The following is a 22,280-nucleotide window of genomic DNA, read 5'->3' on the forward strand; positions in this document are numbered from 1 at the left end:
TGTTTCATCACAGAGCTCAATGAGCTGGGACTCGGCTGTCAGTGGGTCTGGAAAGATTATCTCCACCTGCTGGGTAGCCTTGTGCCCCCTGAAAATATGAATTGTGATCCATGGACTACAGGACACATTTAAAATCACAAGAAAAGAAGGAGCTTTATTTACACCTAAATAATGGTGAAAAAAACAATCTTTACAACTCTTGGACTTCAGAACGATTTTGATGTGAATAGCACACCGAAGGCAAATTAAGGCAGCAATGTTTGCAAACCCTAGATTGTGTTTGTAATACCACCATGTTTTTGCTTTAAAAAATACTGAAGATATGATGATGGAAGGATGGATGATTTAGCACATCTGCACTCTTCTTTTGTTCAAATGTGTGCCAATGTCTCAACATGTCTGTCTAAGGTTATCTGTCAGTCCTGGTACATTCAGCCCTGTCTTATATTGATGGGGTATCCCCTATGAACCCACCCACTGGTGACGGCTGGGAGGTGGAGATAGTGCGTCAGGACCACTGGGTTCTCATTTGCAGCTTCATGACCCAAGAAACTACAAGGCTCTTCCCCGTCGGAAACGTTTTAATGGATTTTCAGATGTTGTTGTTCTTCATTTATATGTTTGAGTAATGGGAATTCAAATATTCCGTCCGTGCTGTTTATCTACCGACTGAAGGGATGAGGGAGTGGGAGGAAAGGGGGGCGCAGTCATCATTTAAGAACCCTCGTAAGGCGCATGCGCTTGGATTTGAAGAGAATACGCCATATTGAATTCCCGTAGGAAACGGCTAGCATTTTTCCAGCTAGTGGTGTAAATGGGCCACTTTATCAATGATCCCAATTTGGTTTATGTCTAAATACTTCCCCCTTCGTTACCCCGGACGGAGCAGCGACCTTTAATAGGTCCGAAAAGCAGCACAGATTCACGACGGGCTCGATAGTATTATTTCAGCTCTCGCAGGAGGGTTACCAGAGAAAGAAGTTGAATGGATCCGAGGGTAGCTTGGATTCAGCCCGAACAGAAAGGACCTGCGAACGCCTTATGGATGCACGTCTGGGAGACCTCTCAGGGAGTACGGACGCTCTCCGCTCAACAGCTCCACAATCAAAACCACAACCAGTGCGTGAATTATGCTGCGTTGGATGTTCTAAAAAATGTGGCAAGCGTTGTGGCAGCAAGCAAGAGTCTTTGCAGCAGCAACGGTAACGCTGCTGCCAGTTTGAGCAACGGCAGCAGCCATCACAGCATCATGAACGGCACTACTGGTATCAGCGGCACTGCGATGTCCTCGCTGGGGATAGCGTTGTCCAACGGGAACGTACACAACTCCATCATCACGGCAAACACCACTGAACCAGGTGAGGGAAAAGCCCTGCCCGAGAAGACGGGATCTGTTTTCTCTTCGTCCTGCTCACGGGAATCCGGGGTGGATAGCCCCCCTTCCAGCAGCTCACTTGATAGAACTATAATTGGAAACGTAACGGGAAATATGAACAAAAACGTTGGGGGTACTAATCTGCTTTTAAATGTTAGCGACAACATTGACAACAATGTCAATCTTTACCATCATCACCGTCACCTACAGGAGCACCCGGCTTTCAATTTACAGCAGATTTGCGTGAAGCGCCATCAGGTCCAACCCTCTCTACCTGGAAATCACACACACCACCCAGGCCGTAGGAAAAGTGACAACAAAGCAAGCACTTATGGGATGAATTACCTGCTTTCAAACTGCACTAATGGCAATTATGCGAGCACTTGGACACCCTGGAAGACGAGGAAGTACAACCCCGGAGTCCTCGGGTGAGTACATATCTTTAACTGTTGACTGCCTCTGTACAGAAAAACGTACGAAGCTGATGATAAAACTGTTTTCCGCTACTGATTATTGGTTAGAGGCTATTTTCAGTTCTTACTTGTGTATATAACGACTAATGATACGACAATTATACATTATTTGTTACCCAACGCGGTGATTTATGGACGTTGTGTAAACTAGTGTTAGGCTGCCGTTGGATATCTCGCGCACCGTTACATACATGCAAACGTTGGTTGCATAAAGGCCGCTACAGTCGGGCAAAGGAACACCGGAAGTGCTGTGTTTTTGTTTGACAAATTTTGAATTATGCCGTGTAGAGGATCTCGCATCATACTTTTCAGGAGGTAACATTAATAAAACGCCCAATTTAATGCTTGAGATCAGTTTAACATAGAATTTTCTTGGATTATATTCAATAAAAAACATGTATTTAAAAGTATTTAACCGGAAGTCAGTAGTATGTCCGTTTTTGTTAACAGCAGCATGACAGACTAGCATAGCTAATGTGGCTAACTGTTACCAGGTTTACCACACAACTCAAGTTTAGAAACCAGCATTCAAAGACTCTTATAATCATGCACTATCAATCAAATTATATGTAACCTCAATAAAAGGAAAATTTTAAACACTAAAGAGCTACATAAAGAGGAATCCATTATAGTAGACGGCTTTTTCTAATGGAGTTGGGGAACACTTCACTGGTATATTGTGGATGTTAAATGTTCCATAAAGTACTTAGCTGCTCCTCTTCTCCCGGGCAAGCTTCTAGGTGCCTGAACATTTTCTAATTGCTGATATTATTACAATTATATAATACGTGTCCTTTTTCTCACTGTTACATTGTGTTACAACTTCAAGGAAGACACTTTTGAGCTGTACTTTTCAGTAGATTGCATTGAGTTTTATTGCAGTGAGTACAAGTCAAGAGAAACTATCTGTTGTAGGAGTTATGCACACCATCTTACAGAGGAGCACACAAAGTGTGATGTTTATTGAAGAAAGTTGATTTGAATATCCGTAATCACTCTTAGAAATCCTTTCACCCCTTCAGTGTTAGTGACTTTACAGTGGTTAAACTCAGTGTACACTTATTTTAGAATAGTTGTATAAAATGCTTTGTAGATTACATTCATACTTTTGCTATTTGGCATAGATAATTATTTGTACAGGTCCTAAACTTAGGGGTAAGTGCTGATGTTAGCTTTATATTAATATATGTATAATATAATATAATATAATGATATTAATGATTTTATTTTGTCTTTGTTTTACTTAACAAAGGTAATTTTTAGAAACATATGACCGAGGAACTCCAGATGTGTTGCAGGGCCTTGTGATATTTGTAATGTCTGGTTGCACCAGTGTGGGACTTTTCTATTCAAGGATTAAAGGCACCTGCACATGCTTGATGTCGGTGCTCCAAACTTTGAGTGTAGGATAACAGAACCTGTCAGTTCTTTTCTTGTTAAAAAAAGTAAATAGGTATCACACTTGTTTTTCTCTTGTGTTTGTGGCTGACATTTTCTAACACAAGTTATGGCTTGTGCACTGACTTATCTTGTAGTATGTTGCCTTCGGGGGGCTCCTTTGAAGTTTCACATTGGGGGATTTGCAGCTCAAACACAAGATAAATAACATGATTCTGTACACGTATGGTTCATTGATACATGGATGATCAGAGATAAGGTTTGGTTTATAGAAAACAGAATGTTTGTAAAATATGGATGTATCTGGTGTAATACATGGCACCCTGTAGTGTTGCGATATCAGTTTAAAAGTGATGTTTGTCAGTTTAAGCTACGGTTTAGACTGGTGGGATGGGGAGTATGGCCGCTGTCAACCATGCCCTCAATATTGTCATGGATTTGCTCTGACTTGTAGGCAAAGTGTATTTACCAAACAGTAGGCACATAGGCTGACTGCATTTCCTCCAGGGCTCTGGTAATTGACTGTGACAGTCTCCCTGTTCTGTATTTCACACTGACATCATAGCATGCATTCCTAGAAAAATGAATGGCCACAGGGTTGAAACGAGTCGTACTGTTCAGAGACTTTTAACTGATAAGAAACTTTTCAGCTGTGTGTGGTCAAATATTGTGGAACAAACCAGATTTACGAGGTTTAACAAGCTTCTTTTATTGAACTCTTTTAAAACCTCAAGTGTGTATTTGTGTCTGCATGAGAACCAAGTGTCCTGCATAAAACAGTGATAAGAATTTGACTAGGCTTTCTCATTCTGCATCACTTTGATTTTTCTTTTTTAGCAGTCTTTGTTTTGTTTTGTGTTATTGGTTATATGTGAGTGTGTTTCGTACACAAATTGCGTTAAAAAAACACAAGCATGTTTGTTGAAATAATTCAAGTTAGGAAAGTAATGGTTTATCTTTGTATTTAGTAGATTTTTGATATAACTTGACTTGAAATGGCAACTGTAACTTTAACAATCCAGTGTAATGCTTTTAACCTTTGTTAATATGACAGGACAAGTTATGTAGAAGCTACAAAATCATAAACAGCTGCATATTTTACATACAAAAATGGTAATATGTTGCTGTGCTTGTCTGGCTCTGGCATGATGGGGTTAAGCAGAACAGTGATAAGCAGGAAGCATATCTTGGGCCATCTGGAGAGTGTTTTTTTCTGTTGTTGTTCCAAAATGTAAGCCAGATCATACTGCGCATTTCACATCCTGCACAGTTCCCACTCTCAATCTATTTTATACAGGACTGAGTGGTGAATAGATGTTAATGTGTTAAACTCAACCCCTGTGTTTTATCCTCTTTGTAACCAGACTTCATGAAGAGGTGATGGACTTCTACAACTTCATGTCCCCTCGGCCAGAGGAAGCAGCGATGAGGAAGGAGGTGGTGAACCGGATAGAGATGATCATCAAGGAGCTGTGGCCCACTGCAGATGTAAGATGCACACCTTTTTAAATCCCCCATGTGAAACCCCTGATCCATCTGACAGAATTTTCTTTAACATCATTCTGTCTAGTTTTGGAGGAGGAAATTCTGGCACACAGACAAAGTGATCCCACATAGCTCTGAAACACTTCTTTAGAGAAAACCTTATTCCATTTTTTAAAAAACAAAGTTATCTAATATGCAAATATTCATGTAACTTTCTCTCCTCAGCCTTCTCAATAGCTTTGGCGTTACATGAGATCAGGCACACTAGCAGTAGTATAATTTTGGTTCGATTTTGTTAGTCATCCAAGAGAGAGACATATGACTCTTGTGTAGCTGTTTGGAATTCTGCCACTTAAAATAAATGTTTGATCTTAGAAAATACCCTTAAACATACTAACTTACTTAGTCCAGGTGTCATGATTGTTTGGTTGAAGTATGTAGAATCAAGGAAGAGGTTTAAGCAGACGCCATGTACAGATGGTATAATCTAAGTCCCAGCCTCAACTATTGCTGCTTGTCTTTACCCACTCTATGCTGCACATTTCCTGTTTCTTTTTAGGTGTCCTACCAATGACAGTGAATGATATATTAATTTTTTTGTTATATATATATATATATATATATATATATATATATATATATATATATATATATATATATATATATATATATATATATATATATATATATATATATATATATATATATATCACTGTGGAGCACACTTTTTGTTGAGTTAGGTCTGATAGCTGTTTTTAACGAATTTATGGGTGGGTAATCCCAAACTGACTCAGTTTTTCTCTATCACATCTGTCCTGATCACCTTTTTTTTGCTCCCGATCCAATTACGATTTTTTTATTTTGAGTATCTGCCGATCCCGATCCAATCTTTCAGCAATGCATTAAGAAAAAAATAAAAAAAAACTCCTACAAGTTGTCCTTTGAGTTTTTTTTTATTTTATTTAAATGAAGGTATTGTTCTAGCCAACATGGATATAGCTTTTTTTTTCTCCACTTAGTGCAGCATTGGATCAACAAAATAAAAATAAAGCTTCTCAGTGGTGCACCACTAGATAACCTTGTATGTGTGTGACAAGAAGGTTGCAATTTCTTGTTCGCAATATCGTTGTACTTGTTATAATGACAAATCAAGTTCTATTCCAAAATGAATGATGATGTTCTATTATACACATTTTAATAAAAACAAGAACTAAGGCCCCAGGCTTTTTCCGATTCTGTCTCCCCCGATCTCCGATCGTTAAAAAATGTCCCTATCCGATCCGATCCCGATCACATGATCGGATAGGGACATTTCTAGTTTTTGAACTATAGGATCCCTGTTTTCTTAAAAAATATAAAAAGGACTTTACTTAACAAATATGTGCTTGTTTTATTAAAATCTTTAAATACTGATATACAATGAAATATAAAAGAAACAGGCATGCCTGCAATGTTTATTTAATAAGGTTATGTTTTTACAAAGGATATGGCTACAGGAGCAGACATGATCTGGAACAAAGGAAATATGTACCTATGTAAATAAAACACTAAGATGGAACAGTTACAAGCTTTGAAAAACTAAAAACAGCATAAAACGGAACAGAACTTACAACGGTATGCCCATGGTTACAAGGTTAGGAGAAAAGCACAGATCCTCTACATTCCTACTATGCTAGCTTTCTGTTTGCAGATATTGATAGTACTGACCCACTGGGAGCTGCACACACCTCTCACCGCACTGTCTCAATTGTGACTGCACAAACAGGTTGTCACGTAGCTGTAGATGAGTCCAACCGTAACCAGCTGGCAAGTCTCACTGCAGCTAATCAGGGGAATTTTACTTTTACTTATCTGGAGGGTGAGCTGTGGAGAAAAAACTTGACATACTACAAAAAAATGAATGCAGATTTGGAATCAGCATGCCAATTTTAGTTTTAATCAGCATAAAAATCTAATTCAACAGAATTTTTTTCAAATTGTTCCCCAGTGTAATTTCTCTTTGTAAGTATGGATCTAGGCTACGTCCTAAGCAGGAAAAAAACAATCATTAGTAGAAACATCATGGATCGACAGAGTCCATATTGAATGCAGTAATATTTGCAGGTAGTGCCCATTCCATCCAACATCAGCCAGCTAGCTTGTCTTACAATTCTAAAAGGTATTTTATAGCTTGGAGGCTGTGGGCGGAGCAAAAGTGCATGGAAAATTAGGATGGTCAGAAACGATACTACACTATGGACTTAACTTCTACTGAATTCTGACAGGATCACAGCCGTTACAGAGAAACCATTGTTTTGGAGTTAGAAGTGACCATGCTAACCGGCGACCATATGACAGACTGTATAACTAATCAGTAAAGAATTTTGCTTTGAGGGAATGATGGGTTTGGTTTCTCTACTGACCTCTTATTCAAATGTTCATCCTAATCCCCAGAAATAGTGACAGAGGATCATGCAGCTCGTGGAAAAGAACAAAATTGTAGGGTTGATGTAATGCCCCTCTCATTACTTAATCATGTAAACCATGCGCTGTGGTGATTTGTTGGCTGCCAGTCTTCCCTCTTCCTCTGTGAGTCAGATTGTCAGGTAAATGGATCAAGCCCCTGATTTGTACCAGCCTCCCTTTTCATTTCAACCCATCAATCTCGGCCTGTCTTTGTGCCATTGCCTTGTCGTATTTACCAGACGGAAAAGGAAAGGACTTTACTCTGCTTCCTTTGGAAAGCTTTCACTTGTGGCCTCTAAAACGAGGCATTCTTTTTCCTCACTATTGTATGCTCACTTTGGCACCTCACTTAACTTGGCAGGGTCTGCTGCCTCTGAGGCGGAACGCGGAAATACCTAATTTCCTGTAGTTTGAACTGTATATAAATTGTACATCATTATGTCAAATGGGTGTCGCACTAAACATACATGTTGCTAAGCCCACTTAGTGTTTCAGCAGTAAATTTGGATTTAAAGGTTTATAGTCATTCATGTCATTTCTTTTACATTGTTTTTTCAGGTTCAGATCTTTGGCAGCTTCAGCACAGGGCTGTACCTTCCAACAAGGTGAGATTGAAGCTTATTGTCATGAAAAATCGGCCCGTTACATTTATCAATGTGTTTTGAAAGTATTCTAACTTTTTGTGTTTTGCTCTTAGTGATATTGACCTGGTGGTGTTTGGGAAGTGGGAGCGCCCCCCACTGCAAGAGCTGGAACAAGCTCTTCGCAAGCATAATGTGGCAGAACCTTTCTCTATCAAAGTGCTGGACAAGGCTACAGTAAGTAACCGCTATTAGACAATTTTAGGGATTCTAGGGATGGGTACCTTTTACATTTGAAACGATACAGTACTGATGCTCGGTACCTGGCAATCGGTATCGGTACTCAACGGTACCAATTTTCTGTACTTTTTTGTGTTTATGTGGTAAAAAAATATCAATTTGTTTGATAAAATTTAAATTCTTTTTAATTTAACAGATTAATTCTTCAATATATTTCCTTAAAATGCTTTGTTTATGTCCAGCATGGAAAATCACCTACTCTTCCACTCCCTCACAGTCAAAAAGACGCATTTCGGTACCTAAACATGATACCTTTTTGATTTTTTGTAAATCGGTACCCAGTACTTTTGGCAGAATTCGGTCGGTACCTATAAAATAATTTGGTACCAATCCCTATTCTCAGCTCATAGATAGATAGATCTTTATTTGTCATTGTCACATGTACAACGAGATTAAAAGTGCCAACCAATCAGTGCATCAGTCACTCAAAAAAAAACATGAGCTAAAAAGAAGAGTTCCCAGGTTGTTGAAAAACACTGTCTTTCCTCTTTGAATGATATTTACCCCAATGCTATTCACTGACTCCCCTACAGTTGCCTTTGCAATGTTGACTGCCTCAGCTGTATGATAGAGCTATACTTTAAAGCTGGCCCAAACTCTCAACTTAAAATTATTTCCACCATTACTTCTTTTCTCACAACAAAAACCACTGTGATATTGACAACAATGCACTCAAAAGTGTTTGACACAGTAACACTACAGGGTCAATATTAAACAACCAATACATTTACAGTAGCAGGTTTCCCTCTCTCCCTCCCATGTGTGTTTCTCAGACAAGCATGTGGACACTCTGCTCCATGCTCTATGTTTGTGGCATGTACTCCTCGTGGGAAGGGCTAAATGATAGTAGTGTAACGTGTTGCATGTATATATAGATAGGCTGCTGCCGACCAGCTACAGTCAGTGTGTAGAAATGTGTCATGCCTTTTGCACATCTGATACCTGATCTTGTTTGGACTGTTTTTTTTTGTTTAATATATTCAAATTATTTCATTTTATACAAATCTTATTTGTTTTGTATTGATTTGTCAGCTGACCATAAATAAGGGCACAGTTACATTTCATCACTGAGGGTGTGCTGCGCTGCAGGTTGCCTTTGATGCATCATACACTAACACAAAAACAAGTTAAACCCTAGCACTGCCACCTCTACAAGGACGCTGCACAGTTATTCACTGTAAGCCCTACATTTATAGCTAATATGCTATTAGATAGTCACTGGCACCTGTTTGGTGATTGGTTGACAAGCAAGTACCAGATGCATCTGCCCCAATATTTTTCATAGTGTTTCTGTGACACAGATGCGTGTTTGTTTACATTTTACCGTCATGCCCAGTCTCTGCTGTTTCCTCTGTTTAATTCTCACAAAACTTGCAGGAAAACTATATTTTAATGAGTCAATGGTAAAAACAATATGAAATTTTCCAAGACTGTTTGGCGAAGTGAAGAGAAGTAAAGCAAACCCCACCGCCAGGCCTGGTATTACAGGAAAAAAAAGTTTCAGAACTAAATTGGGTTGCACTACCCGTGAAGTGTTCTGGTCCTTTTTATCAAGATTTTTCTTCTTGCTGTGTTGAATGCTACAGAATAGACACCTGCCAGTTGTCTCTGGGCTTAAATCACTATTACAAATTACGTCACGTCTGTGCCTGACAGTGGAGATGCTACGCTAAGGAGGTCTGCAGAGGAAAGGGCCTGACGGTGGAGGTCTGCAGCCAGACGCCTCTCGAAAACTGTCATTTTTTAGCGAGACTATATACGTTATAAATATTCCATTTAATAAACTAATGAATTATTAAGAGCTTTAAAAATCACAGCCCAAGTATGTGGACATCCTAGTTATCAGATTGATATGAGGGTTATGCTTTGGACTTTCTTGGGATCTTATGTAGCTCACCTGCAGCACCAGCTGGTTGTAGCTCACACTTTGGGAAATGCAGAAAATGTCCATCAAACATGCAATCTATCTTTTTAGGAATCTGTCTTCTGTTGCACTGCTGCAGCATTGACTCTGTGGCACAAATGTGTGATGACTAATTTCAGTTGTCCGAAGAGGTTCAGATTTCACAGGAAGTGATAAACATTGCAGCTTTAGTTAATAGGAAACCAGTTTGGAATGTACCCAGCCATACTCAATTTGGCAGCTTGTTTTAAATCCCTAAAAATTCCTCTGGACTTCAAACAGGGAACAGTAGAAAGCTTTGGCTCAGTCACGCTTTTATCTCCATGGAAATGCGAGAGGAAAAGGAAAAGCTCAATTAGTGTCTTCCATCTGTTTGCATGATAGGTGGCACACTCCGCCAGCTGTGTGGTCATTTGGTCATTTTTCCTGTTTAGCTGTATGTACACAGTGTGCTGTTGGAGCCAAATAGAACATTCCAAGTCTTTATATGCTGTTTAACAATTATTCACAGCTAAAATTAGCTTCCAGGCCTTCAGTAGTGTAGGCACTTACTGTAGTGGATAAACAGCTAGTCCTCTCCACACTCAGAGTATCAAAGTGAAATACACAGTGGAATACACAGTTGTCCTGTGGGGTGTACACAAGTCCAGGCAAACCACTGCGAGCTGCAATGTCGTCTTGACTGACAAGATGATAAGTGGCTGAATTTAGACCCCTCTCTTGAATCCTGTCAGTTAGGACAGAAGTTTTTCCCTTTTCCATGTTTTTTCCCACAGTAAAAGTTTTCATTGCTGATGACTTCACTGTTACGTTTGTTATGTTTGATGATAGATCTTCACTTTTCCTCCCTCAAGGTGCCAATCATCAAACTGACAGACCAGGAGACTGAGGTGAAGGTGGACATCAGTTTCAACGTGGAGACTGGAGTGAAGGCAGCAAGCTTCATCAAAGATTATGTAAAGGTGAGGTGGACCTGTTATCATTGTGCCTGGCTCAGTCTGTTCTCTTAAAGTGACAGAAAAAGTTTTTTTTTTACTAAATTGAACTCCATCCAGTGCAAACATCCCAAGTATAAAGATGGAGACAAGTGCAGCAAAAGGTCATGTTGAACATTTGAGCAATATAAAACCACCAGAGAAGTCACATAATTACCATTTTACTGTGTGCTTTAAAGTCGCGGCTGTGGAAATTCCCTTTGAGAAACAGGCAAGCCAGCAGTTTAAACATCATACTTTACTTCACTCCAATCTTGTATTGGCTGCTCTCATTTCCAAAGTGAAGCTGGAACAGACCCAAGCAACCTTGCTCAGTATAATCTCCACTCACATCAAACTGGGCCTGTGTGGTGCTGAAAACCTTGTTGCCAACTCTACTCAGTGGAAGTGCAATCCACCCCGTGGCTCAGACAGAATTCCTGCTGAAGGTGGATCTCTGCCTGCTCCAGTCACTGCTGTAGCTGCAGGAGAGGAATTCAGGTGCTGATGTTCCAGCACGTTGTCTGGTTTTGGCTTTGGTCCGGTGTTATTGTTGTTACATTTTTTTCTGTTGTGGTTTTTGTCGGAGCGTACATGTCACAGCTTGAACGTTGACAACCACACTAAGTATCCATTCACAGGTGCCGATGTTGTTAATACTTGGGTGTGACACACTGCAGAGCAGTCTCATCATTGAAAGGTCGTCTCAGAGTAAATCCTCATGAATCAGGTTCCCACGCAGACAGATAAAGCAGTGAACCCCTATGTACTGTGCACCCTTTTAAAACACAATATACAAACTTAAACAAGTCCTGCTGCACTACAGGAAAACATTGGCACACATACTCCCTGGGAGCTTTTGCTGTCTTGGTTTTCCTTAAAAAAATGGTATGTCCATTCCCACAACCCTTTGAGGTTCCTAGTACTTGTAATCAGGTTACAGTCTCTTGAAAACTCGAGAGACTGTAACTTTAGCCCATTTGAAGGCTAAAAATAAATATTAGCACGTTTGAGGTAACAGCAAAAAACAACTGGTATAAACCACAGTATTCCCAGACGAACATTACTGTTTTTAACACAACTGATATGTCTCCTTTACAACCCTGTCCTAGCTATACAGTTGGACACACTGAAATCACTGCTAAGTATTTGTAAATAGTGCAGTCCAGCAGCTTTTCAGACTCAAAAAGAGTTAGTCTGTAAAATTACAAGATCAATGTGGTCAGAATGTGACATAGATGTGATTTAGCTTAATTTATGCCATCTGCGCCAAACTTCAAGCCCCCTTTCCTCAATTCTGACCTTGTACTTTTTGTGTTAAATGAAGCAGAATGAAAACTAATAGTTCATACTTAACCACTCAAGCTGGATAACGTCTACTTCTCCTCTGGTTCTAATTTCCTGTGAATCACCAAAAACTAGCTTAGCTTGCTTTGGCTTTGTTTAGTCATCAAACTTAGCTGTGATTTTTGTTACATAACTTGATCAGTACACTTAGACCAGGCTTCAGGAGCTCTTACAGAATAAATCTCTATCACTTTGGCATCTATTCCCTCACAGGTTTCAAAGTACTGTAAAATTAATATTTATCTTTATCACTCATCGTAAAGAACTCCTGTCACAGACCATTCTTTGTAGGCCCTTCCAAAACACACATGAAAACATTTTTAATGCTGATACCGTAACTCTAGAGCAAACTTTATGTTGGTCATCTGGTTTTCCTGTTTGAAAATGCTACCAAGCTTTTCAGGTCATTCTGCTCGCTCTTGCAATTCATGCCCCAGTTAAGTGACATAACTAGAACGCTAGGCTGAGAATGAAGAAAAAGCTTAGCCTAAGTGGAAGTAGGATAAGCTCACAGTTTCCTTTGAAATCTAAAGGGACCACCTGTTTAGATGCCAACAAGCAGATAAGGCAGTGAAAGCAAAACATGTGCTGATCTAATCTCCATGAGAGCCATAACTATCAGGCCTTCTTTAGCGCTAGAAGTCTCTCCTTACTACCCTTCCCAAATCAAACTTTGATGTGACTTTAACTAAATGTGAAGAAGAGGTCTTTACCAATAAAGTTGGGACATGAAAGTAAACATAACTCCCTCTAGAAACCACAAGCCTCTCTTCAGTCTTATTGTTTCCCTTACAAGCTTTATATTTAATATTTCTCAGGGACACTGTTTTTTAACTAGAGTTAATCCATCTGCCTCTTAACATGCATCCTGTTTGTCTTTTTCAGCAGGTGTGTGACCGTATTGGCCTAGAATACTGGTTTAAAAAGGGCTCTTTTACCACATGCTGTGTTGTGTCTGCATCAAACACGCTAAAGCTAACGCTAAACCATGATTACTCTAAAGAAATTAGGATCTTTTGAACCAAAAATGAAATAGTGTCAACACTAGTGAGGCTTATCTTCTCAGACCCTTTAATAGAGTCCCTGATGGTCCCCTCTTCTCCTCAATGAGATATGTGTCACACACAAGATGTAAAGAATGTCTAGATAACATTTCTTGTTGGACACAAAGTTAGCCATTTTTTTTAGGGGGGCTCTGTCTTCTTTGCATCTAAGAATGCAGACACAAACTGCAAAGCTAAAAACGTATGGCTGACCCTGCTTTATGAAGAAATCCCTCTCCAAGTTCTTTGTTTTGATATTTTACTGAGAGGGTTTTTTTGTGACCACAGATAGAAAACACAATAATTGTGTAGTAGTTCCTAGTATAGATAACTGCATCTGGGGTCCCATTTGGAAGTTGTGACTTCCTTGGTATCAAATCCCCATGTACTGAAGCATTTAATGAGCTAATGACAAATCAACACACTTAACGAAACCTTTTATCTTTGTCATTATTTGATTTATTGTCTCTCTTTGATAAAAGTAAGCAGTTTCTTTATTAAGTTGAACCCTAAACATCAGTAATCTCAGTGAGAGAAGTTCAAAAGGAACCTGAGCCAAATTTGAACTTTCTTTCAAAGGAGTCTGTCTTTGATGCTCTTGCCCCAACTTAATCCAGAGTTTTACTGAGTCAACTGTTCTCAAGTTTCTTCTTATCCATTTTTCAGATGTATCCAGTGCTGCCTTACCTGATCTTTGTGCTGAAGCAGTTTCTGCTGCAGAGAGATCTGAATGAAGTCTTCACTGGAGGGATCAGCTCCTACAGCCTCATCCTCATGGTCATCAGCTTCCTTCAGGTACAATAAGAGTTGAGCTCTGCTCGATGTTGGTTTTTTGACCACAGATGATGTGTTCATGAACAAGTTTTTTTAAGGTAGATAAACTATAGAACAGTATTTGTACATTTTTTTAACATTATTTTTCCAAATTTGTGACAACAATGTGAATTACAGCAATGTGATCCTCACGTATTTAAAGTTGTCATTTTAATACTGATATTTTAAGCAATGACAGGAATGTTTGTCTTAACCTCACACATAGTGATCTTTATTAACCACGGTCATCTTTGACATAAACACTCACCCTGCCTTCCTGTGTTTCCTCTTTTAGCTCCATCCTCGCATCGATGCCAGAAATCCCAATGAAAATTTAGGCGTATTGCTGATCGAGTTCTTTGAGTTGTATGGCCGCCATTTTAACTACTTGAAAGCGGGAATTCGAATAAAAAATGGAGGTGCATACATCGCCAAAGAAGAGCTCATGAAGGCCATGAAGAATGGATACAGGCCATCCATGCTCTGCATAGAGGACCCCCTGCTCCCAGGTGTTTCTTCTTTATATTTTGACTCAAGTTTTGCAAAGATTGAATGAATGTAGACGTTTCATACACTTCATTTTGATAAAAACATTAAACTTGTAAGTGTTACATCCCGGAGACTCAGCATTACCAGTTTCCTTACATAGAGGGTAACTCTAACTTGCATGAAACAAAGGGATGTAAATTTGTCCAATTCATTGTGTATCAGTAATAAACTGAACTTAAAGTAACTCCTGCAGAAAAACTGAATTTTAGTGCCATCCAGTGGTATCTTCTGCAAATGGCAGCAGCACATTCTGTCTTAGCTTACATATTTATTATGTTTTATCTTACAACACAGAATTAGGATACCGAAATTCAAAAGCAAGAATTGAAAATATTGAAAAGTCTGCTGCTCTTATGAATGCTAACCAATATCCAACACTGTTTTGTTGTTTGTCTCAATGCAGGTAATGATGTAGGTAGAGGTTCCTATGGCGCCATGCATGTCAAGCAGGTGTTTGACTACGCCTACACTGTCCTGAGTCACGCTGTATCCCCGCTGGCCCGGTCATATCCCAACAAAGACTCTGAAAGGTTAATGTTCAGTCCATTTAGCAGCATTAAAATAATTAGACATATGGGTTGTCTTTTTTTGAAAGCATCTTGTTCTTTACCTGCAGCACCCTGGGAAGGATAATCAGGTTGACACAGGAAGTGATCGACTACAGGGAGTGGATCATTAAGAAGTGGGGAGGCAGAGATCTGGCTCGAACAGACAACAGAGGTAAGACTAGAGGATAAACGATCTGTTTTAACCTACGTATAAATCAACCTGTAACATAACAGCTCTAGAAACCAGAGTGACAGATTTAAAGAAAGAGTAAGTTTTGTGTGTACCAATATTGAAATATGTGAGAAAAGTATGAAGAAATTCAAAGTTACTGAGCCTCTGTATTTTTTTTTTAAACAGTCTCACCCCCTAAGGAGACAGTGTCCGAGCAGGAGCCCTGTGTGCTGGGAGGTGTCATCGGGCCAGAGGAGCAGCAGAGAGACTCTGTGTCACCCCACAGCGCTGACTCTCCAATGTCCATCTCCAGCCCCCAGCAGCACTCTTCAGCCTCCTCCGTTTCCTCACTGTCTGGATCAGACAATGTAAGACACACACACATACACACACACATGCAGGATAAGCACTCAATGTAACAGTTCTTTATTTTTTTTACATTTTCCTTTACATATAAGAGTTTAGAATCTAAATGAGAACTAGAAAAGGACTCAGAGAGCGCAGACCTCCACCAAGCATATAGTGATTGTCACCAACACTTAAGTCCTACTTTAATGTTATACTTCCTTTCAGCAGACTGTCTGCTACAATTTGGTGTTAGCCGCAGGTTTGTACGATAATTTGTTACCTGACAGTGTTGAAAATTATGATGACCCAGAACATATTTCATATTCCAGATCTCAGTATCCAGATTTTTGAAAGGATGTGGATCATACTTTTACATCTGTCAGAAATTATGGTGACCCTGTCTTGTATTGTTTTTCAGAGCAATCCGACCATTTATGGTAGAGTTATATACACATATGGTGAAAATGGCCCTACCTCACAATGATAAAGAATCCTTTAAAAAGATTCTGGGTCCAGACGGTGATCTGGATCACCTCCAAAATTGAATCACTTCTGCCTTATCCCATCTTGAACGTTTCCTGAAAGTTATGTTGTTCACAGACAAACAGACATACTCTCCCAAAAACATTACCTCCTTTGCGAGGTAACAAGAAGCAAAACTTGTTGAGTAGATTTTTAGATAGAAAATATTCTACTGACACAACAACTGCTCTGTTGAACTCTCTGCTCACATACAACAGTAACAATAACAGCTGATAGAAAACATCCTTGACTTACTAAAAATGTGTTGCAGAATCATCTTTGTAACACGACTACAGGTAGAGTAACCAGGTACAGTTACCTTGTCAGTTTGCATCCTGCAAAAAGTTGTCATCAACCAAGATAAGAAGGGTTGAAAAGAAGAAGGAACAAATAAACACCTTGGAAAAAGTCACGTGGTTGATAGTGCTCATGGAAAACAGTGTATTCATTTCAAACACTACTTATTCTGACCAAAGGTGTCACTACAATCAACACCAAACAGATAGTCCTCCCAGCGCCTTTCAGTCCTCCCATCAGAGCGCTCTTAAAGAAAAAAACAGTAGTTGTGTAGCAAATGCAACAGCTTTTATTTTGTCTCTTATTTGTTGTTTATTTCAGGACTCTGATTCAGCACTACCGTGTCCAGTCCCTCCACCAGCCCTGCCTCCGTACCCATCTTTTCCACCTCTGGGCCTCGCTCTGCCACCAGGCCTTAACATGGGCAAGCCAGCCATGGGAGGACACCACCTCCTCATGCCTCCAGGATCACAGGTAGGCAGTGTCACCAATAACAGAACCTGGTTCATTTGAAAGCAGGGTTTTTTTTATTCAGGACAAAGTTGGGAAAATGTGATGTTTTAGTGTTATTTTTTCCAATTTGTGTCCTTCAGGCTCGTGTCTCACTGCCCGGTGGTCTAACAATGCACTCCATACCTGGCAGACAGGTGTGTATAGACACCGGGCTCCCTCCCTTCTTCCACATGCCCCCCCCAGCCCATGCTCATCCCCCTGCCCCCTCCAGCCCCCAGCCTCCGCCCAGCCCCCACTCCAGCCATACACACAAGGTAGGCGCCGGCTGCCTCGAACACGCTGTGAGGGAACGCTTGTCTTTCACACTCACACATGGTCTTACACTCATCCTTCTCATGTTTTCTGTTTGTCCTCTGCAGTCTCAACTCTTTCAGATGTCTGATTTCTCTGTCATGGTCACTTTTATAATCTGGCAGATCATAATCTAAAAAAGGAGTTAAACAGTCTGTTGTGTTTTTGACTAACATACCAGTAACGTTTACATGCATAGTTTTCAATTGGCATGTAGCTTTTTGCTGATCAACGTTACTTTTATGGCCAATTAAATTCTTACTTTATAACTGCAGTGTTTTAATCTACAGGAATTAGTGATTCACAGATGAAGCCCTTTTTTGTTCATCATCAGAAATTAAATGAAAAGATGTCTGAATGAATAGTGTCTCTCTGTATCTGTTGCTTCTCTCTCCTCAGAATGGAGTAAAGTTCAACGTGAAGGGCTTCCACAACCCGCCGCTGGTCAACAACCCTGTGCTGGCTAACCGCGGACACACACACACTCACACGCACACACAGTACCACCGTAACACTTGGCGACGCAGAAAGAGGGACAGCCTACCAGTCAGCATCAGCAGATAAAAACCACTCCTCTTCCTCTTCCTCCTCCTCCTCCCTCTCCTCTCTGGCTCCACGTTCGTCTTGAAGCAGGACGGACCGGCAGACAGAGGACCAGAGACCAGCAGTTTTCATTCTGGGGCTGCCACCACATGGATCAACAGCCTGCGTCTTTCTCCTACTCCTGTTAAGCTTTTTCAACTCTGCATGACTTCAGTCCTGGGTTTTTTCAGTATTATGTTACTTTCAGTATTTCATTCTCCTCAGTTTTGTTTCAGGTCACTTCCTGCCTTTTTTTATTTTGATTTGGGTTTTTTTTTCTGGTTTTGTTTTTTGGGGACTTAGAGGAGAGGCCATTGCCAAGCTCACTTGACCTCGTCTTGACCCTTGCAGCCAAGCTGCCTGCGGTTCAGTGTTACTTATTTTATTCACAGGTTATACACTTAAGAACAAATGGTTTTTCATTTTGTGCAATAATGTTATTTTGCTTATTTAAATTGTTTGTGTGTAAATGTAAAGGCATTTTTATACTGTTTTATTTTTGTAGAATTTTAAATTTTGTTTACGAAACCTTTCCCCTGGCAGCATCTCGGGAGTATGTTTGTCTGTTGAGTGTGTGTGTGTGTGTGTGTGTGAGACAGAGATAGAGGGAGTGTACGTGCCTGTCATCAGGTTAAGATGGACCTTAGTTCAAGCCTCACCTCCCTCTTTGATTCTGCTCTTCCACTGTAGCTCTTGTTTTCTGTTTGATAAGCAGCGGTTTGATCAGAAAGGGAAACGGAGCTTTCATCTTGATATCCCTTACATTTTGTCTTCACCTGTCTTGTGACGATGGACGAGCTGAACATGAAATTCCTCATGAAAGTCTTTTCCTCAGTCCAGTTTGTCCAAGCAGAGGAAGGGAATTGCACCCTTGGGTATCTTGAGAAATGTCCCAAAAAGAGGGAGCCCCTGAGCAGATAGAGCTTTAGCAGTGGTAACAGAGCAGTGGTTACGTGTGTGTGGCTCCCTGTGTGCGCGCGCGTGTGTGTGTGTGTGTGTGTGTGTCCCTTTGTGGGGCTGTGCTGTTGCCATATTTTGTCAGTCAGGGGAAGGCTGGCATCAGCCTGCTCGTTATTTTTCTCAGCCATCTTCTCTCTGAGGACTTTGAAAGACAAACCTCCAGACGGTGCAGGATTTTGGCCTGAGAGAGCCTATTCAGTTCAACATATATGCTGTTGTGTTTTTATTTTCATGCTTGTCTATTTTTATAACGTGTCGTAGGAAGGTTGAGGCCAAGAAGGCTACAGCTTATCTGACTTGAATTTGAAGATCAAGACTAGGGTTTGGTAGCAGAAGCCGCTGATTTCATGTCAGAGAAATCCTCTTTCTCTCTGTCTCTAGAAACCAGGATCTGGAAGAACTGATCCCTGGGCTGAGGTTAACCTACTGTAAAATCTTTGCAGACCAACACTACAATGCTCAGTGATGAGGTTTCCTCCTTTATTCTCCTGGACAAAGGAAGGCTGAGAGGGAGAGAGGAGTCTCCCTAAACCAAGGGCCCTCATGAAAGGGAATTATTTTTTGATTCCATTCAGGAATCTTGTACATTTGATTGCCAGGTACTTCCGCTAATTGTTTGCAATGCCTTTCTTTGTGCTTACTTTGAGTGTGTGTACGTCGTTTTCAGCGCCCAGAACACTACACACACCAGTGTTATTACTATGCAAGTGGATCATTGAAATTATCGTGTCAACTTATTTGTCCCTGGCTTGTTTGACGGTAAAGCCACCCACTGTCTGACCTTCAAGCCGGCTCATGTGAATTTCAACCCCATCCTCTGACACTCCTGTATTTGTACAAAGGTCCTGACATATTTCAAAATCTAGTTTTCTACATGTATCTGTCAAATGTAAAGCCTGAGGGATGTTAATGTCAGTGATTGGGTCTGGGTCTGTGTAGTGTGTGACATAGTGAAATGTGTGTGAGAAAGTATTGAGACTCATGACACCACAGGTTTTTAAATCAGACACTCAACATCTCATGAGCCAGTGCACCCAGACGGCGACTTGCACTCTGCAGGTGCACTCCAGTGTGGTCGAAGTGTCCACGAACAATTCTTTCCTTTTATTACGGACTGTGTTCAGAACTGTAACACTGTTTACTTTTCTTTTAAACCATGGCAACTCTGACCCCGTCACACCACATCTGGCATCAATTCTGCCCAATGAAGGGTTTATGTATTGACTGGTTGCTCACAGACAATTCAAATTATGAAGTTATTATCAGCCCCAAACCACAGAGACATTCTTAATGATTTGACCAGAAAGCATTATGAACACAGCTGACTGGCAGGAAGACAGTTTATCTTTAGATTTCTCCAAACATGCTGTCCTCCTCATTCAACTTTTTATTTCCAGGAATGATTAAACAATATTAGCCTGATATAAATTGGATATAAAACATTGGATTTATTAAAACAGCCCTTTGTAGGCCTTTCCAACTGCATCTATTCCAGCTTTTTCTGCTTTCAGAGAGATCAGAACCAGCAATGACGAGAGGCCGATGAGGAAATTGGTAATGAAGGTTGTTGACAGGGTCGGAATTGCCTGCATCTTCAAGACTTGACATGCAGTATATGAGGAAGTCTGTTTGGCCTAAAATCTCTGTGCATCTCAGTGGTCCTAGCAGCGCACTCTCTGTGTTCAATTCACTCTCATCACTTTCTCTCAGTCCAGTATGGTGGAAATGATAGAACAAAGGTCTGGGTTGCCTTCACTTCTCCGTAGGGGTTAAGACTAATGGGAGAAGGAGAGACTGGTGAGGCCCACTGAGATTTGGCGTACACATGTACATGTAGATGCAATGTAAAACCACCCCATTGGGATACAATGAGGGATTTTAAACTAGCGCTGCTGTTTTAAAATAGGTGGCAGCCCCTCTACCCTGGCTGGTTTATGTGAGCAGTGGCCCTCCAAAAGGACACCTAGCTACTGGTGGCCGGTGGGAACCGCAGCCCAGCTTTTGTTTTTGTTTTGTTTTCTTGACATTTTTATGTAAATATATTTTTTTCTATTTTATTTTTTAATAAACATTTTTAAAACTGCCCGTCAATGTGTTTTCTTTTCATCCTACAGCAGCACAGGTTGAATAGAGGCAGGGGTTCACAAATTTTTTAATATGCAGCCCTCAATAAAGTGATGCCAGACACGAGGGACCCCCCTGCTGTGAGGACATGAATAGGCCAGTCCAAAAACCAACAAAAAAATGTCCATAATACTTAATTCAGCTGGTCTGTAGAAAATTAGAGGACCTGTGTGCACATATTGCTGTTTCCTAATTTAATTTTCTGACAGTGATACCATCTTTATCTGGGTTTGGTCACCTCAGGCAAAAAAAGAGAAATGTGGTAAACTGGACTGGTTTTATTCAAAACCAAGCTCCTTTTTGTTTATATTTTTAAAATTCTGGATGAAATATGACATTTGTAAATTATTATTGATTTTAGGATGGTGTAAAATGGTTAAAGAAAGGCTTTTAACAACTAAGATGTGGATAGAATACACACCAAGAAATGATAATGTTCTGTAAGTCTGAGAGGAGCTTCTGACCGTCACTGGTGTCGACACAAAGAGACCATCATTTACAGTTTCTCTGCTGCTTCGGTGAATTTCTCTGATCAGAATTAAAATTTTCATAACTTCAACCTCCACAACATTTAGTCTTTTATGTAGTAACAGTAGCAGTTTCTCATTCCTTTCAACAAATTACAAATGATTTTGGACACGCATCAATCTGCAGTTTTATAACATTATCATTTGCTTATGTCATGCCAGTCAAAATGAACTGTACTTATAAATGCTGAATTCATTCCCTATAAAAACAACTCATTTCATTGCTTGAGTCATTACATAAAAAATGGTGAACAAGTTGTCAAAATCTGTCAGGACTTTTTAAAAATAAATTTCCTTATAATTTCTTCCTGAAAATATCTCCTAATATGAACAATTTCTCTCAGATGAACCTCAGCTTTCTCTGACTATGAGGGGTATGAGAAGCAATAGTTGCAAACAATGATAAGCCACTTCTCCACAGTTACTCAGAGCTGAATCCCATGAACCCTCACGTGGCTAGCATATATGAACCAGTCAGGACATAGTGTGAACCATTTCTACAATACTGTGACACAGAAATGGAAGGTTAGCGTAGAGAAGGAGAGGAGTGAAGACTTAGGAAGGAAGGGGAAGAGGATTCCTGAAGTTTAACCTCACAATGGCTGAGGCTGGTCAAAGGGTGCAACCAAAGCATTTTGTCTGGAGAACAGGTGTGTCCATTGGACTAATTCAGACCTAAACTTGAAGCTTGCAGTGGAATTGTCACTTTT

General features: G+C 40.2%; 1 protein-coding gene across 2 annotated transcripts; it reads left to right on the forward strand.

The window, feature by feature from the left end:
* The first annotated feature begins 520 nt into the window (after positions 1–520).
* Positions 521–21,004, forward strand: tent4a (terminal nucleotidyltransferase 4A). Of its 2 annotated transcripts, none has more exons than XM_074686703.1 (13): positions 521–1,803; positions 4,611–4,734; positions 7,735–7,781; positions 7,874–7,994; positions 10,815–10,922; positions 13,991–14,119; positions 14,433–14,646; positions 15,090–15,216; positions 15,303–15,406; positions 15,593–15,774; positions 16,895–17,047; positions 17,167–17,340; positions 17,777–21,004. In XM_074686703.1, the coding sequence occupies exons 1-13, from the start codon at positions 986–988 to the stop codon at positions 17,939–17,941; spliced, it is 2,466 nt and encodes an 821-aa protein (XP_074542804.1). In that variant the 5' UTR covers positions 521–985; the 3' UTR covers positions 17,942–21,004. The 2 variants fall into 2 exon arrangements, with proteins under 2 accessions (XP_074542804.1, XP_074542805.1); XM_074686704.1 differs by having other exon boundaries at positions 522–1,803; positions 17,167–17,220.
* The last annotated feature ends 1,276 nt before the right edge of the window (positions 21,005–22,280 follow it).

The sequence above is a fragment of the Halichoeres trimaculatus genome, unplaced genomic scaffold, assembly GCF_033239565.1.
Source record: "Halichoeres trimaculatus isolate MK-OKI-2021-1 unplaced genomic scaffold, fHalTri1.1 fHalTri1_scaffold_14, whole genome shotgun sequence".
NCBI lineage: Eukaryota > Metazoa > Chordata > Actinopteri > Labriformes > Labridae > Halichoeres > Halichoeres trimaculatus.

Coding starts and splice junctions, on each gene's coding strand:
- tent4a (XM_074686703.1), top strand. CDS start 986: ATGGATCCGAGGGTAGCTTGGATTCAGCCCGAACAGAAAGGACCTGCG. Junction 4,735..7,734: donor AGCTGTGGCCCACTGCAGAT/GTAAGATGCACA, acceptor TTGTTTTTTCAG/GTTCAGATCTTTGGCAGCTT. Junction 15,775..16,894: donor CACTGTCTGGATCAGACAAT/GTAAGACACACA, acceptor TGTTTATTTCAG/GACTCTGATTCAGCACTACC.